This window comes from Neovison vison, chromosome 13 (genome assembly GCF_020171115.1).
Source record: "Neovison vison isolate M4711 chromosome 13, ASM_NN_V1, whole genome shotgun sequence".
NCBI lineage: Eukaryota > Metazoa > Chordata > Mammalia > Carnivora > Mustelidae > Neogale > Neogale vison.
Window position 1 is genome coordinate 3889658 of NC_058103.1, and position 16720 is coordinate 3906377.

Here is a 16720-nt window from a genome sequence, read left to right on the forward strand (position 1 = left end):
AAAAATTTGGTTCTGGCTAAAGAAAAATAATTGACGAGATTCCTCAAGAGGTAAAAACTCAACTTTTCACTCTGGCACTTCCTGCGACTCAAACCACAAGTTTCCGTGATCCACTAAGTACTGGGGACATCCCTAGAAAACCTCAGAAGCTGCAAAGCAACTCGTGAGACAAGCAGCTGACAGGAAGAGAAAACTGAAGTCCCAGGGTCAGAGCCGCAAACCCTCCGATAAAAGGATGGAGGGTGAGGAGTTGGTGGTCCTGGAAACCCTATGCCAGGTAGTTGTTAGAAGGCATTCAATCGTGGGTTTCTGGTTTTGTGTTTAAGTGATCTCTATATCCAATGTGGGACTCGCACTCATGACCCCAAGGTCAAAAGTCACACGCCAGCCAGGTGCCCCTGGAAGGCATTCGAATTCTTGAGACCTCTGGCTTTGACCAGATTAGGCGGTGCCCACTTGATGGTTGCAGAGGTTAATGGAAGTGCCTCGCCCCATGCCCCTCGGTAAGCAGCCCAGGGCAGTCCCTGCTCCCTGAGACACATCAACGCCGGGAGTGGCTGTGCTCAGTGCCGAGACACAAGGCCGACCTTGTCTGCTCCCTTCCACCATCAGCAGAGCCTGGCTCAAATCTGGCCAGCCCAGCCTTGCAGAGACCCTACCTTGGAGGGTGGGTAAGAGAGGGAGCAGGGAAGCATGGAGCTAACCGCATCCTCGGCTTTACCTGTCTTGGAAGAGACGCAGGGCTTCATGTGCCCAAATCCGGATGAGGCCTTCCACGGGCAGAGTCTCCAGAGGTCTCAGGGCCTCGAAGATCCCTCGCACCCACCTCGTCATCTCACGGGGGGAGTAGATGTAGTGGGGCTGTGTGTCCTGAGTGAATCTCTCCTGCGGTTCAGAAAAGTGGAGGTGCGTGTAAATATCTTAAGACATGAAAAATGAATTAAAGAGCAAATGCTGTATGACATTTTTATATTGAAAACGAACCTCCTAAGCCCTGGAATATTGTAGGATGAATTAGTAATGTTGGAACAACTGGACAACTATCCAGAACAAAGTTCGATGCAAGCTGCTCACTTTGATATTGAAATTAATTATATTTTGAAAGAAACTACAAAAAATTCTTCCAAAAATACTTTAAAAAAGGTAATTCCTTGGGGCACCTGGGTGGCTCAGTGGGTTAAGCCTCTGCCTTTGGCTCAGGTCCTGATCTCAGGGTCCTGGGATCGAGTCCCACGTCAGGCTCTCTGCTCTGCAGGGAGCCTGCTTCTCCTCTCTCTCTACCTGCCTCTCTGCTTACTTATGATCTCTCTCTGTCAAATAAATAAAATCTAAAAAAAATAAATAAAAATGTAATCCTTAAGTTCAGGAAAAGCATGATTTGAAAAGCAGAAATAAAGACAAAAAATTACATTAAAATTTCTGCAGAGAAAGTTGCAGTTCTACAAAATTAAAAGCAAACTAAATACCAGGAAACATTTGCAACATGGAACAGGAAGCGCTCATAAAGCACTAGGAGCGCAACACTGTCCCCACGGGCAGCACTCGAGTGCTCTTCGAAGTCTTCCCCGAAACAGGCAAGTCACAAGAACCACATCTTTTTTTCACTAAAGCCCACCTTTTTTTTTTTTTTTTTAAAGATTTTATTTATTTATTTGACACAGAGACACACAGTGAGAGAGGGAACACAAACAGGGGAGTGGGAGCAGAGAGCCTGATGTGGGGGCTCGATCCCAGGAGCCTGGGATCGTGACCCGAGCCAAAGGCAGATGCCACCCAGGCACCCCTCACTAAAGCCCAAACTTGTAACAGCGTTCTTTAGCCCCCAGAGGAGTAGAGGAGCCCTGAGTACCTGAGACATGGTATAGAACTCCACCATGGCGGCCGTGAGCGGCTCGGCGTACGTGCGCAGGGACGGGATGAGCCTAAGCATGGCCCGGTTGAAGGTGCCGTAGATCTGTGTCAGGGAGGCGGGTCCCGGGTAATCCACATACACAACTGGCACATGCCGCAAGAATCTGTGTGAGGACAGCCGGCTCAGCCACTCCAGTGACGGAGCAGTGCGCCTGAGTCGCCCAGCCCCAAGTGCCTTCCTAATCAAGCCACACAGGCTTCATGTCACAGTGAGCGACACACTCACGCCCAGGGCTGACACGCAGATACAAAAAACTTGAAAAAGAGCCAAGCAAAGGTGGGAAAGTGATTCTGGCTTCTGCCCCATCTTGGCCCCACAGGTCTGCGGCAGTTAGCCCATTACCCCCAGAGAGTCGGAGCTTTTGTTTTCAAGTGTGTTTTCCTGGGATCGCAGCACAGCAAAGGAGCCCAGGGACCAACCTATGATATGCAGTATTTTGTTTCCTTTTAATAATTAAAACCAGATTTTCACTGTGCTACATCTAAAGCAATCGTGGAATAGGTACATTGTGAGGCGAGTGTGGACTACAGAGCGGTGTTACCTGTGAGACAGGGGCTTTCTTCCAGGATCGGTGGGTGGATTACAAGCCCCGACAAACTGGATTCTCTCCAGCTTCACCCACGTTTGGTCTGAGGTTCGGTAAAAGCCTCCGTGCTCCACCATCTGAGGGCGAGCGGGAGTGTTAGCTTGGCAGAAGCAAACACGAGCAAGGGCAGCGGGGCCTTGGGGATGTGCACACACCTGTCTGATGAAGGATATGACCCTCTGGGTCCCGTATTTATCCATGTCTGGCAAGTTGATCTCATCACAGAATAGAACCAGCCACTTCCCAAGCTGAACAGGAGCCAGGACGACCCCGTTCGGTGTGCGTCTGTACTCGCAGTAGTGGTCGAATGTCTTCAGCAGCAGCTCGGGGGTGGTCGCACTCGAGAAGTTAAGACCCACAACCTTTGGACAGGAAGAACCAAATGAAGGCCCGTAAGCCCCATCCCGCATTTGAGCACCAGAAGGCTTGCTGCCCACGTCCCGGCCTCTTTACCTCCATGTCAGGCAAGGCCCGGAGGGCGCTAAAGAGCGTCATGGTTTTGCCAGAGCCCGGTGGGCCACAAAGGACCAGTGGCTTGTGCTCAGCCAGCCAGGTGTACAAGAGGGCTTCGTGGCGGACAGTGTCCAGAGTTGGCACGACGACGTCGGGGGCCGCCACCTTGTGCGTTTCCACTTCAATCTGAGGCACCTTGGCCTGCCATGGCGACCACTCTCCGCTGATGGACACCTACACCCAGAGAATGGGCGCAGGTCACTCTGGGACCCACACACTACCTCACTTACAGACTCGCTTGTTTTCACACAAAACGCAACTTGCATATTCATCTGCTTTCCTTTTGTACCGCATAAAACAAAGGTCGGAACCTTTTTATGAAATGGAAAGAGTAAGCCAAGCCCAGGGTGAGGTGGCTCTGGGAGGAATGAAGCCAACGTGGCAAGATCAAGGGGAAGACGGCCACGCCCTCCGAGCCCGTACCTCGTAATCGATGATTGGTATGTTGGGTGCCGCAGGCAGCGGCACCGTTGTGATTCTTCGGATGTATTCACCCAGCTCTGCTCTCATTTTTAGCCGACTGTCTCCAGACAAGGACCAGAGTATGGCATAAACCAGATACCGCTATTGAAAGAGAAAATAAAACCCATTATTAAATACAGTTACAACAATAAAGACACTTTCAGTAACAATAACCTTGAAGAAAGTGGTTCCCAGCATCCTTGGCTCATGGACACAGCGTGCACCTTTCTTGGCCCCCAGGAAAGACTGACCCTGTGCCCAGGAGAGAGAACACCTCCCAATGGGCACCTAGTTTAGGGAGGCGCACAGAGCTCATGCATACCCGGCCCTGGTGAAGCCCTGCTCCCCCTCGACGCACGCGCCCCCCAACCTGAATGTAGCGCTCCAGCTGCTCGATCTGCATGGGGAAGTCGGGGTGGTTGGCGTTGTACTGGGCCACATTCCGGCAGGCCTGGTGCAGCATGGAGAAGAGCGAGCCCAGGCAGCGGAGGCGCGTCAGGTCCATGATGTGCTCCAGCTTGAAGGCGTGCTCGAGGGCCTTGGTGACCAGGCCATTGGAGGTGAAATATGGCTGCATGATTGTGGCTGCGTCCCTCTGGATCTGCAAGAGGCAGTAAACGATATGGAACTAATATTTCAGAAAGCCCAGAGACTTTCATATATATTCTCACTTAAGCCCAAGAGAGGGTCATGTGACCTGCAAACAATTTGTTTTGGATAACCTTCAAGGACCAACCCTTACTCCTTTATCTCGGTAGTCCTCGACCACATTTCCTAGAAACACGGGTTTTCACCACTGAAATGGGAAAATGCAGTATTTCATCAATTTGCAAAAAAAAGTCAGACAATCGAAAGAATTCTTTAAATTTTCCGAAACATGTCTTCCCTTTGGCAGAGGAGACTCCTTCCTTGGGAGCTGGTACGAGACAGCACTGACTACGCGAACCTCCCTCAAGAGCCCTGGGTCAACAGACGAGCAGAGACCACCCGCGAAGAGTACCACGGTTCCCCGGCTCCCTGGCTCCCAGTCCCTCCGGGGGCAGAAGGGCCAGCGCGCCGCTCGGAACGTCCCCGCCCTCTCCGAGGCAGACCTGTGGCTGCGCCCGGCAGAGCGCTGACGGCCTCGCACCTGCAGCATTGGGGAGGCGGCCTCCTCCCCCTCGTCCTCTTTGCCCTTGCGCCGGCGCTGGGCCTCGTCCTCCCCTTCATCCAGGGGGATGCTACGCAGCCGGGCCAGGAAGTTGTTGAAGATCATGTCCGTGCTAAGCACGTCCTCACTGAACCAGACCATGCCGCAGCGCGACACCGTGGCCAGCGTGGCGTACTTCAGGTCCTGCACTTCAAACATGATTCGCACCTGGAGAGAAAACAGCATTATTAACGATGTGGGTCCGGCAGAACCTCAGACATTAAAATTCTTTTACCTACGCACACACTGAAAGAACAATTAGAATCTTTTTGCACTTAGTTCACTTTGTTTGAAAGTGAAAACGTCTATGTCTGCCACCACTACGCCAACCACGAGCTGCTCTCCGCGAGAATCTGGGAAGGGCGGGCGCCTGGGGGGCTCGGTCAGCCAAGTGTTCGACTCTTGGCCTCTGCGCAGGTCATGATCTCGGGGTCGTGGGATCCAGTGCCCTGCTGGACTCCACACTCAGCAGAGTCTGCTTGAGGATTCTGTCCCCCCGTCCCTGCCCCTCCTCTCTGCTTGCACACACGAGCACTTGTGCACTCTCTAAAATAAATATATAAATTTTTTTCCTTCCTAAGATTTTATTTGACAGATACAACTAGAGAGGGAACACCAGCAGGGGGAGTGGGACAGGGAGGAGCAGACTCCCTGCTGAGCAGGGAGCCCAATGCAGGGACTTGAACCTAGGACCCTGAGATCATGACCTGAGATGAAGGCAGATGCATAACGACTGAGCTACGCAGGCACCCCTAAATACATCAATTTTAAAGAAAAAAATAGAAGAATGTGGGTCAGAAACGTGTGTGCTGGGAGAAGAGCAGGTGAGCCCTGGAGACGCACTCTTGGAGTGCCGCGTCAGCGGCAGAGGTGCACCAGCCTTAACCTCGGGGCTACCCTGCCCCACAGGAGAGCAATGGTTAGGATCTACTGGATAACAAGCCGTAACAGAAAGACCTGACATGTCAATCAAGACAGAAGTCCAAGTGCACATTTCCTGAGCGGCACCAGGCATCCCTGGCTCAGTTTCTGAAGTGAGGACAGCCACCACTGCTGGTCCAAAGGTTCACATGGACCAGCTGCTCTTCCAAAACGGTTCCTCCTTTGTCTCACGCCCACCTCTGGCCCCTCAGCCAGTCCCACCAGCAGGAACTTTAAATTACAGCAGAACTCAGCAGCTCCTGCACTGCCAACTCCTCTAGCCCACACCCATGGCCGTGCCTGGACGATGGCCCAGCTCCAGGACAGTCCTCTTGCTCCCACCCTGCTCCCTGAAGCTGCGCTGCAGCCAGCAGCCAGAGGGATCCGACCCAGACTCTCCCGAGGCTCCTGACGCCCCCAGCGGGCACGTGCCAGTCCTCACCGCGACCTCCGCCGAACCTGATCCGGTGGTCCCCTTCCCCGGTCTCACCCCACCCTCTCTCCCCTTGCTCCTCTCGTCTCTGACCAAGCCCCCTGCTATCGGCCCCTTCAGCTGGAACCGGCACACCCAGAGGCCCACAGACTGGCTCTTCCACCTGCCTCGATCTCGAGAGACGCTTCCCGGGGATGCTTCCAGGTCGCCCTTCCCGACAGGGCACTCTCCAGATCTCGCCAACACCCGCCACTCTCTTCCGGCTTGTTATCCCCTTACCACCTAACACTGTTTCCCTTGGTTTCCTGTCATCACATCAGACTGCGTGTCCCAGGACGACAGGGGTTTGGTCTGCTTTTCTCCTCCTGGACCTTCAGTAGGATGCGAATCCTCTGCAGGCCCACGAACGTTTCCTTATCTATCTGGTGGTGCGTCCAGGGCCTGGACCAAAAGCTCATTTCTGAGGGACAGCTTTGACAGCTTCCATATATCTAAATTACTCCTCTTTGCCACTTCCCAGATATAAGGTAACATCAGAAATCCTAACGTTTGGTTAGGAGTGTGAATCGGGAATTACGGAGTACGCTTAACATTTAGCAGACGGCAGAAAGGTATTAGTCCAATGGAACTATTTCTCGCCAGCCAAAGGACTGGGAAAATCTAGCACCAGGAGACTCCGTCAACCCTGAAACTACTCACCTGGCTGGCCACTGCTACAGACCCTGGAGCCTCACCTCCAGAGCGGCACTCTGCTAGCACACGGGCCGCCTGGCCTGACACCCCGAAGAAGGCCACTTACGTTGGGCGGAAGGCTGAGGCGCTCGCCATTCGGCAGAGTCAGGAGCTTGTTGTCGTCCAGCACCGAGTTCAAGTTCTCCACCCACTCGGGGTCCACGTCGCCGTCGAAGACGATCCACTGGCGCTTCTGCAGCTCACCCCTCACGTTGTCTATGATCCTGGTTTGGAAAGGTTTTGAAACAGCTGTTGACCAACTTGAGATTCGGAGATCAGAGATGCTCACCTACATGGTTTCTGCAGTGACGATTTAGCCCGTTCAGTTTTGGTTAGAAAAGTAACACCTGCCGCTAATGTAAGGACGGAGTACCCAGGTCCCACTTGCGGGAAATCAAGGCGAACTCACTTTCTCAGGACATGTGTGAACAGCCCATCCGTCCACTCCCTGGTGTTGGGGTCCAGGGTTCCGTAAAGGTGGTCTTTGCTGATGGCCTTGGGGTCAATGATGTGAGCCACGCCCTCCACACCCTCAAGCCTCTCCAGAGCCTTGAGGAGCACGCGCCAAGCCATGCTCTTCCCACTTCCTGAAGGCCCCACCATCATCAGGCCATGGTTGATCTGTGTGATCTGATAGAGTTGGAGGACCTGCCGGGCCAAAGAGACCACATCATAACCACTCCAGAGAAGAACCAGAAGGTTCTCCAGTCCCCCTCATGGCAGCAGACACGAGACACGTGCTCTGAATCCCTAAAGGCAAGCACTACACCAGAACTTTTAAAGTTAACGGTTCATAGGCCACATCTGCAAAAAATATTTCAATAGGGCTTTTCACTAAAACTAGGGGCACTATTTGGCTGGGAGCCAGAGGAACAGGGGACGCCAACCAGCTGCCTCAAAAGATCCCCTTTAGAGAGGGTGGAGGCTCCGTGCCTGAGCCAGCTGCGCGACCCCGTCCGGCGCTGGTCCGGTCAGCATGCAGCCGTGTGACCGGACGCTGCTCAGTCTCCCAGAGCAAGGAGAGAAAAGAAGCCCACACAGACCATCCACCCTGACGGGTTAGCATCGTTAACCCTACGATGCTGGCGAGTCTAGCGGTAGAACTTACACTGGAGTAAATACTTTCCGTAAGTATTTCCCTAAGTGTCAGCGTTTCTAGAGAATGAACTCCACCACGTACGTGAAATTTTCACGGAAACCATTAGGTCTGTGTTTAAGAAAGCCTTGGGTCCCGTGTTGATAAAGCAGCTGCCCCCTGGCCCTCACGGTCCAGTTCTCTCGAACGTGGCTCTTTCCTGGGGCCTGGAGCTGCCGTGACCGCACGGCGCAGCCAGCAGGGTCAACCCCTGTTACCTTCTCAACCCACATCCCGCCGACTTCTTCTCCGTCTCCGTACGTCAGGTACATCTCCTGGCACACCTTCTTCAGCTCCTCTCGCAGCGCGGTCATCTCGCCCCGGTGGTACTGCACCCCGGGGAACACGTCTGACAGGAGGCTGAAGAGCAGCGGGATATCTTCTGCCACCAGCTTGGGCACCATGGTCTCACAGACACTCTGGATCAGAATCTAATGGCGAGAAGACAGACGAGCTCTGAGCAGGGGTGTTGGGGCCTCGGGGGTAGCCCGGCTCGAACAGCCACTGCTGTGTCCCCAGAAGGTACATCAGAAAGATGTGGCTGTTAGCGACTCAGTTCACTGTGCAAATACAGCGTCTCCTACCCATCTTTCCCAGGCCGGGGGGATCACCACGGGGACTCTCAAGCTGCGGCTTAGATGTTAAAGGCAAATTTAAATATTAGTGTCTGGGGCGCCTGGGTGGCTCAGTCAGTTAAAGCCTCTGACTCTTGGTTTTCGCTCAGGTCATGATCTTGGGACCCTGGGATGGAGCCCCAAGTCAGGCTCGGCACTCAGGGGCGAGTCTGCTTCTGTGCCCACCCCTTCCCTCCACCCCTCCCCCTGCTCGCACACACTCTCTCTCAAATAAATAAATCTTTTTTTAAAAAGTTAGTGTTTAAGGTGTGAGTGATTAGAAGAACATACGTACGAACCTCCTGTTCAGGTAGATTTTCTGCAATTTCTCCTTCATCAACTGCTTCCCCGCGTTCTTCTTTCTCCCTCTTTATCTTCTGGATTCTCTCTCTCTTCACATTTCCTGCACTGACCAGCACACTCTTCAAAGCTCGAAGACCAAAGTCATAATGGCTTTGGGAAGAGAGCTGCTCATCACACAGTCTGAAAGAGAAAACGCTTACCTTAGAAGAGCACACTCTAAGCAGCCACAGAGTCAAGAAACCAGACACGGACACTGGGAAAGCTGTGCCGGGGTCCGAGAAGAACCGCAGCGGCACATCTCACACACGCTAGCACATGGTCAGGGTAACTCTGGGCACTCACTTGAAGAATGGGACGATTTTGTTGGCGAGGACCTCAGCCGTGCGGAAGCCCTGTGAATACAGCATGACCTGGGCGATGAGCTGCCGGTCGGGCTTGGTCATGGCCAAGCTCCGGAACAGCTTCTTGAGGTTGTCGGGAAGGTTGGACCTGCCTGCATAGCCGGGGTTCATGGTGATGAAGATGGCCATGTCTGGGCTCACCTTCACTTGCTTGTTGAGCAGCTCACAAGTAATGGGGGCAGAGGCTGAAAATCAGAGAATGGTGTTAAGATTTGAAATGTTCAAAACCAGGCTAAAATTCTCCGTAAAAGCACTCATCTCCCTATCAGCCAGCCTCTAAAGCTCAAAGCCCAGAGCTGCGGGGCAGCTGCTCTCTGGCGCTCCTCCAGGCATGTCACCCTACCAGGGCAGACATAGCTGTGCATACACCACCCACGTGAGAGCCACCCGCACGTGGAACAAAGTCACCAAGGGCGGAAAACGCACACTGCGCACTGCTGGGTGTCACAAGGTCAATGGAAGGATAGAAACGCAACCCAACAGCAGTTGCAGAAATAAAAATCCATCCACGTGACACAACTGACTGGCTCAGATGCCAAGGACCGCCTTTTCCTGGGATCGACTGCCACCACCCACACCTGAACCCACACCTGAACCCCGAGCACTGCTTTCTCTAACACCCCTTTGTTTCACAGAGAGCTCCGCCAGTCCTTTGGTAAGACAAGTTCCTACTATTGCAGAACGCAAGTTAACCGCACGGCGGCCGCTGTTGCCATTACCCCTCCAGCACCCACCCTGCCCCCACCGGTGTGCCTGGCTTTGTAGGAACGAGGCAGGGGACCAGAGCCTCTCAGCACGGGTCTTCCTACAGTGCCAGAGGGCATGTCCCTGAGGCCCCTGGAAGAACACTGCCAGCAGGCGGCCAGGAAGGCTGGCTCCAGGGGCACGCAGGGAGGAGGGGAGGGAGGGCCACACGGACCCAACACGTGCTGCGGGCAGGTACTGTGGGAGGGAGCACGGGGATTCTCGTCCACCAGGGCAGGGCAGCCAGGGTGCGGGCTGCTCTGGTCTGAGCAGTGTAGACTGCCCATGCAGCCTCATCTCAGGTCTTGCCACCCCACCTGCAGCACTGAGTCCTGGAGGCGAAGTTCAATGCCACGTTAAGGTGGCCCCACGGAACCCAGCCCGCATGGGCTTTCCCGCCACAGTTGCTAAGTAACTTGTGAAGAAAAAGGAGTCTCACTCTTGTCACAGTTGGGGTGGGAGTGCTCCCGCAGCGCCTCCTGAATGCACTGCACCTGCTGCGACACAGCCGACAGCATCCGCTCCTCCAGGCGGTTGAACTCGTCAAAGCAGCCCCACGCGCCCACCTGGCACAGCCCCACGAAGATCCGTCCCATCGCCTGAAACCGGAGCGGAGAGAGGGTCTCGGTGCTGGATCGGTGGTCCCGGTGCTAGACCGGGCCCTCCATCTGCCGCCCTCCCAGCTGGCTGTGGAGGGGACACGAGGCCGACAAGGGATGTGCGTGGTCCAGGGGCCGGCGCGGAACAGGCCCGTTGCTGACAGTGGCGACTGTCCGCGTACACTTCAGTGCACCGCGCCTCTCCTCCTCCGGTGCCAGTGAAATCCTAATGAGAAAGCTCTTCTTCTCATTCTATCACCTTGAGCTGGTTAAGAAAACTTATTCTCAGGGCACCTGGGTGGCTCAGTCATTAAGCATCTGCCTTCAGCTCGGGATTCATGATCCCGGCTCCTGGGATCGAGCCCCGCGTCAGGCTCCCTGCTCAGCAGGAAGCCTGCTCCTCCCTCTCTCACTCCCCCTGCATGTGTTCCCCCCCTCGCTGTGCCTCTGTCAAAAAAAAAATAAAATCTTGGGGCACCTGGGTGGCTCAGTGGGTTAAAGCCTCTGCCTTCAGCTCAGGTCATGATCCCAGGGTCCTGGGATCGAGCCCCACATCGGACTCTCTGCTTAGCGGGGAGCCTGCTTCCTCCTCTCTCTCTCTCTCTCTCTCTCTCTGCCTACCTGTGATCTCTGTCTGTCAAATAAATAAATAAAATCTTTAAAAAAAATAAATAAATAAAAATAAAATCTTAAAAGAAAAAAAAAAATGTATTCCCAGACACAGGCACTAACGATTTCTTCAAGAACACGCAGCTCAAGTCAGTGCCCGAGCACCTACACTGGAGCCCCACTCAGAGTCACGGCACCCCCAGTCCCCAGCAGGGCGGATGAGGCACGCCGAGCTGTGAGGCCAGCAGCCTGGAGAGGGGCCCAGGGTGGCACTCCCCAGCTGGCCTCTCAACCACTAGACTTTAGGTGGATTCAGAAAGTTTCTCACCTGGAAATCAAAGGTTTCATCGCAGTTGAAGACTAAAACAAAGCGTCCAAGCTGATGGCCAAGAGCTTTGACCGACTCTGTCTTCCCGGTCCCGGCCGGCCCTGTCATTTGAAGAGCAGGATGAAGCACTTGAGTCCATGGGGAGGGATCTTGACTTTACACAATTTATTTATAAAACCAAAGATTTAATAACTACAAACAAATCTAAAATTCTAGAATGCACCTACAGAATTAAGAACTAGGTTTAAAGTCCCTGGTTTACTCTTTACAAACTATGCTTGCTTACTCTTCATACTCTGTCCGTCCAGGTCTGTGGAGTAACTTACCGAATGGGGACCCTCCCAGCCTGGCCTCTAAGGCTTGAGTCATGGTCAAATAGCAGCGGTCGGTGAGTGGGGTCTGCACCAGCTTGTCCTGGACGCCGAGGTACTCAAAGCCGTAGTTAAACTTGGCGTTTGCCATCTGGATCGACAGCTGCTGCAGCACATCAGTTTGCTTAGGGTCGAAGTAAAAGCGCATCTGGCTGAGCCATTCGAATGATTTGGCGTTGTCAATCCTGCTTTTGATCAAGGACCGCGTCACATCCCTCTGGTGAACCAGCTCTGTAATCTGAGCAGAGAGTCTGTCTGAGAATTCATCAGGGTCTGGAGAAGTCCAGTTCCTTTCCTAGGGATGTGATCCTTGAACATCTTCAACTTGAGATGTAAGACTCAGTTACAGTGGCTTTTAGTAAATATTCCAAAATGTGAATTCATTCTTAAAACAAACAGAGCTGGGTGCCTGGGTGGCTCAGTGGGTTAAGCCTCTGCCTTCGGCTCAGGTCATGGTCCCAGGGTCCTGGGATCGAGCCCCGCATGGGACTTCTGCTCAACGGGGAGCCTGCTTCCCACCCCCACTCTGCCTTCCTCTCTGCCTATTTGTGATCTCTGTCAAATAAATAAAGAAAATCTTAAAAAAAAACCAAAACCCAACAGAGCTGTTATTTACACACTGGAATTGGACAGAATCAAGAGCTGCAGCAAAACCAAAAAACCAACAAAACTATTTTAAGTGCAAACTCTGCAACGGGCAGAACACCCATTTCCGACCTCACAGTCTGGCCCCTGCGGGCTGGGAGCAGCATGGGCGCCAGCCCCTGGGCGCTGCTCTGGGAAAGGATGCAGAGCAAGAGCGGAAAGCCCTGATCTAAGCGTATCACCTCCTGTTTACCAGGATGTGTACACGAAACTCCCCGCTCCAGTATGGTCACCTGCCGACAGGACCAGACAGCAAATACCCACCCCAGACTCATAAACTCGCCACCTCCTTTTCTCCCTAACACCCATCAGAGGACTTTGCAGGCACAAGCGCCTGACCGGTGAGGAATGAGTCAGACACGGGACTCACCAAGTGCTCCAGCTTCCGTCTCCGGAGTGGCGGCTGCTCCATGAGGACGGAGTCGGCCAACACATTGAGAGTGACCTCCACGTTGCTCAGCACGGAGTGCAGGGGCGCCGCGTCCCCACTGCCCCCGATGCTGCTCAGCGCAGTCTCCACATTTTCAGACCAGGCGATCTGGGCTGACAGAACCACGAGCTGGGCCTGAATGAGACAAGACACAAGAACCAAAGGACCATTTCGGACACCAGCCCGTGCACCCGCCTTTACGCTGACCCACTTCTGCTGCATTTACCTGGTACTTATCAATCCAAGTGATGTATGTATTTGGGTCAATTGAAGTTGCTTTACCAAAAATCTCAACTTCTGTAACAGACTCAGCAAGAAGTTTAGCCAGTGTGACTCTCATCTCCTTCTCTACCAGCGTGAGCCACTCGTTGATTTTGGGATGCTCGGTAATCGACACAGGAGTTTTAAACATAACCTGAAATAAATTCAATTTAAGAATGAAGATTGTGCAAAGACAGGAGAGAAGCATTCTTAGTTACAATCACACGTTCAACTACCTCCTCTCCTTCACGGGATGAAATGCCCAAGACGACAGAGTTATCCTCGTTCAGGATGATGCTCGAAACTCCAGCAAACATCTTCTTGAAATGTTTCTGTAACTTAGCTACATTCTTACTGTTTCCAATAATTTCAAGCAAATCTTCATCACCCACGAAATAGAACCTAAAATTAAAATAGCATTCAAGTTGCTAAAATGTTATATACATAGGTAAGTAGTCGATCAAAATGTAACTTTAAGGGACGCCTGGGTGGTTCAGTGGGTTAAGTCTCTCCCTTTGGCTCAAGTCATGATCTCAGGGTCTTGGGATCGAGCCCTGCGTTGGGTTCTCTGCTCAGTGCGGAGCCTACTTCCTCCTCTCTCTCTCTCTCTCTCTGCCTGCCTCTCTGCCTACTTGTGATCTCTGTCAAATAAATAAATAAAATCTTAAAAAAATGTTTTTCAAAGATTTTATTTATTTATTTGAAGATTTTATTTATTTGACAGAGAGAGATCACAAGTAGGCAGAGAGGCAGGCAGAGGTGGGGGGGAAGCAGACCCCCACTGAGCAGAGAGTCTGATGTGGGGCTCGATCCCAGGACTCTTAAGATCATGACCCAAGCCGAAGGCAGAGGCTTTAACTCACTAAGCCACCCAGGCACCCTCAAAAATGTAACATCAAACTATGGGAAGGGAAACTGGATTTGTTGTTGTTGTTGTTTAAAGATTTTATTTATTTATTTGAGAGAGATTGATTGAGAGAGGTCACAAGCAGGCAGAGGCAGGCGGGGGTGGGTGGGTAGCAGGCTCCCTGCTGAGCAGAGAACCTGATGCGGGGCTCGATCCCAGGACACTGAAATCACGACCTAGGCCGAAGGTGGAGGCTTAGCCCACTGAGCCACCCAAGGGCCCCCACTTTTTTAAAAAAAGATTTTATTATTTATTTATTTATCTGGCAGAAAGAGAGAGATCACAAGTAGGCAGAGAGGCAGGCAGAGGGAGAGGGGGAAGCAGGCTCCCTTCTGAGCAGAGAGCACAAGGTGGGACTCGATCCCAGGACTCTTGAGATCACGACCTGAGCCAAAGGCAGAGGCTGAACCCACTGAGCCCCCCAGGAGACACACATTTATCTAAGAAGTTACTGAAAAGGAACTCCACAGATTTCATGTCATTTGCCTTACGTCATGGACTTACTTTTTATTTACTTATTTTACCTTTTACGTGGTCTTATTTGTTAAAAGCCTATTCAATTTATAGTAAGCAAACTATGCAGAAAGGAAGAAATACCACTTGGAAAATAACCAGACCTGAATTTTTAAGAGTTATGAGGTGCCTGGAAGGGTGGATAACAGTTTCAGTGAAGCTTCATAAACAAATGCAAGGGAAAAAATAAGGGATTATTTATTATATTAGGAATACATGCACAAAAAGAGAGTAATATTCATTGAATGGATTGTTGGTAACACAACTCCTGATGCGAAAACAATCAACACACAGCCCCAGAAGGGCGAGCAGACGGCTCTTGAAACTGAACTTCACTTCTGCGCAAGTCAAAGCAAGCATCTTACCTGGGAAAAGACGATCGCTCCCTTTCCAGGTATTCTCCCAATGCTTTCTGGATCTTTCCTAGCAGGTCTGCCAATCTCTCCAGAGACCTCTGTACCCCCTGGATGTTCAGAACATCCATAACAAGGGGGGACTTGGACACTTTTTTCATCAGAGCCAAAAACTCCGTGCTGATACTACAAATCAAATTGAAACCGTTATTAGCTTTTACATGAAGAGCGGTTAGCAGACACATCTACGACTCGGCTCTCTTGCTCCCTGGCGGGAGGTCGTACCTCTGGAACCGCTGTGTTTCCACTGGCAGCAGGTGCTTGATATCCGCACTGCCCGTGAAGATGCCTTCCAGATAGACCCACCGTCTCTGCACGTCGATCCACACGTCAAAGAGAGCCATGATCCGGTTCAGCTTGTCTTCCCAGCTCAGGGCATCTTCCTCAAAAACCTAGTGGATAGATGGAAAGCAGATCCCAGCTGCTAAACCTTTCACAGATATGCCAAAGCTTACTAAAAAAATGCAAACGAGGTCAACTTATTTGACTTACACTACAAAAACCAGTCAAAAGATATTACAGAGAAAGTGCAGGAGAACGCTCAGTAAGAGAGGGAAGGCTTCCCCAGCAACGGTACCTTGTAATATGGAGACAGCTTCATGGCCGAGACGCTGTTGATGTGCTCTTTGACCTTGTTGAAGAGGTCATCCCAGCCTCGGATCAAGCGACACTTGTTCTGATAGTTAACCAAGTCTAGCTCATAAGTGTTCCATACCTCTCTTATCTGAATTAAAGCCAAAAGAAGGGATGTTATTGATATGCGGGCATTCACCAGCCGCACAAGCAAGCAGGTGTCAGGGGGACAAACAGACCGCAGAGGCAGCTGTTCTTACACAGCCCAAACCTACGTCACAGCTAGAAACGTGACATAAAAATGGCTACCGGGGGGCGCCTGGGTGGCTCAGGGGGTTAAGCCATTGCCTTCGGCTCAGGTCATGATCTCAGGGTCCTGGGATCGAGTCCCGCATCAGGCTCTCTGCTCAGCAGGGAGCCTGCTTCCCTCTCTCTCTCTCTGCCTGCCTCTCTGCCTACTTGTGATCTCTCTCTTTCTGTCAGATAAATAAATAAAATCTTTAAAAAAGAAAAAAAAAAAGGCTACCGGTCTATTATTTACCTGCTTCAAAAATTCTTCCAAAGCCATCTCCCCTTGTGCCACAAGCAGCACGTCCTTGACAATAGCTTCATTTTTCTGCAAGTCAACATCCCAGATCTGGCCAAGGGTTAGCTCAGAAACAACCCAATTAACATGAAGCCTTTTCATCAGCTGCTTCCAATGGCGATCTTTGAGTGCCTCGGATTTCAGCTCAATCACCAGCATGTTTATCTGTGGAGAGAGTCAGTGGATCACCTGTGTGGCCGTGCTCCTAGTGGACGCCCGGGACCCCAGCCCTGACTCACTACCTTCAGGTAACCCTTCAGAAGCCTCTGGACAAACTCATAGGATGCATACTGCCGTAATCGTGCGGGGAAGTTTTTCAGCTGGTTCAGGAGGCCGTCTAAATTTTGTCGAAGCTGTGGAGAGAAAAGGTGGTATTTAGTTTGCCAGCACGTTCTTTAAACGGCGAGTATCTTATAAAATGCTTTTAAGGGGTGCTGGGTGCAGTAGGTGGTTAAGCGTCTAACTCTTGACTTTGGCTCAGGTCAATGTGTCAGGGTTAGGAGATCGAGCCCCGCGTCAGGCTCTGCACTGAGCAGGGAG

The 16720-nt window shown here is 52.1% G+C and overlaps 1 protein-coding gene across 1 annotated transcript in view; it reads right to left on the reverse strand.

Moving 5' to 3' along the window:
- The window catches only part of DYNC1H1 (dynein cytoplasmic 1 heavy chain 1), a 68076-nt gene that overhangs the window by 22196 nt on the left and 29160 nt on the right, over window positions 1-16720 (reverse strand). The window contains exons 19-42 of the mRNA XM_044229855.1: window positions 16423-16533; window positions 16136-16345; window positions 15599-15745; window positions 15247-15413; window positions 14974-15147; window positions 13425-13590; window positions 13154-13342; window positions 12868-13062; window positions 11808-12090; window positions 11482-11582; window positions 10385-10544; window positions 9143-9386; window positions 8797-8980; window positions 8102-8314; window positions 7158-7396; window positions 6816-6972; window positions 4603-4830; window positions 3844-4074; window positions 3435-3575; window positions 2952-3185; window positions 2654-2860; window positions 2454-2575; window positions 1850-2015; window positions 722-885 (exon numbers count right to left, since the gene is read on the reverse strand). Coding sequence (XP_044085790.1) covers window positions 722-885; window positions 1850-2015; window positions 2454-2575; window positions 2654-2860; window positions 2952-3185; window positions 3435-3575; window positions 3844-4074; window positions 4603-4830; window positions 6816-6972; window positions 7158-7396; window positions 8102-8314; window positions 8797-8980; window positions 9143-9386; window positions 10385-10544; window positions 11482-11582; window positions 11808-12090; window positions 12868-13062; window positions 13154-13342; window positions 13425-13590; window positions 14974-15147; window positions 15247-15413; window positions 15599-15745; window positions 16136-16345; window positions 16423-16533 — 4433 coding nt within the window. The remainder of the gene's footprint in view (window positions 1-721; window positions 886-1849; window positions 2016-2453; window positions 2576-2653; window positions 2861-2951; window positions 3186-3434; window positions 3576-3843; window positions 4075-4602; window positions 4831-6815; window positions 6973-7157; window positions 7397-8101; window positions 8315-8796; window positions 8981-9142; window positions 9387-10384; window positions 10545-11481; window positions 11583-11807; window positions 12091-12867; window positions 13063-13153; window positions 13343-13424; window positions 13591-14973; window positions 15148-15246; window positions 15414-15598; window positions 15746-16135; window positions 16346-16422; window positions 16534-16720) is intronic.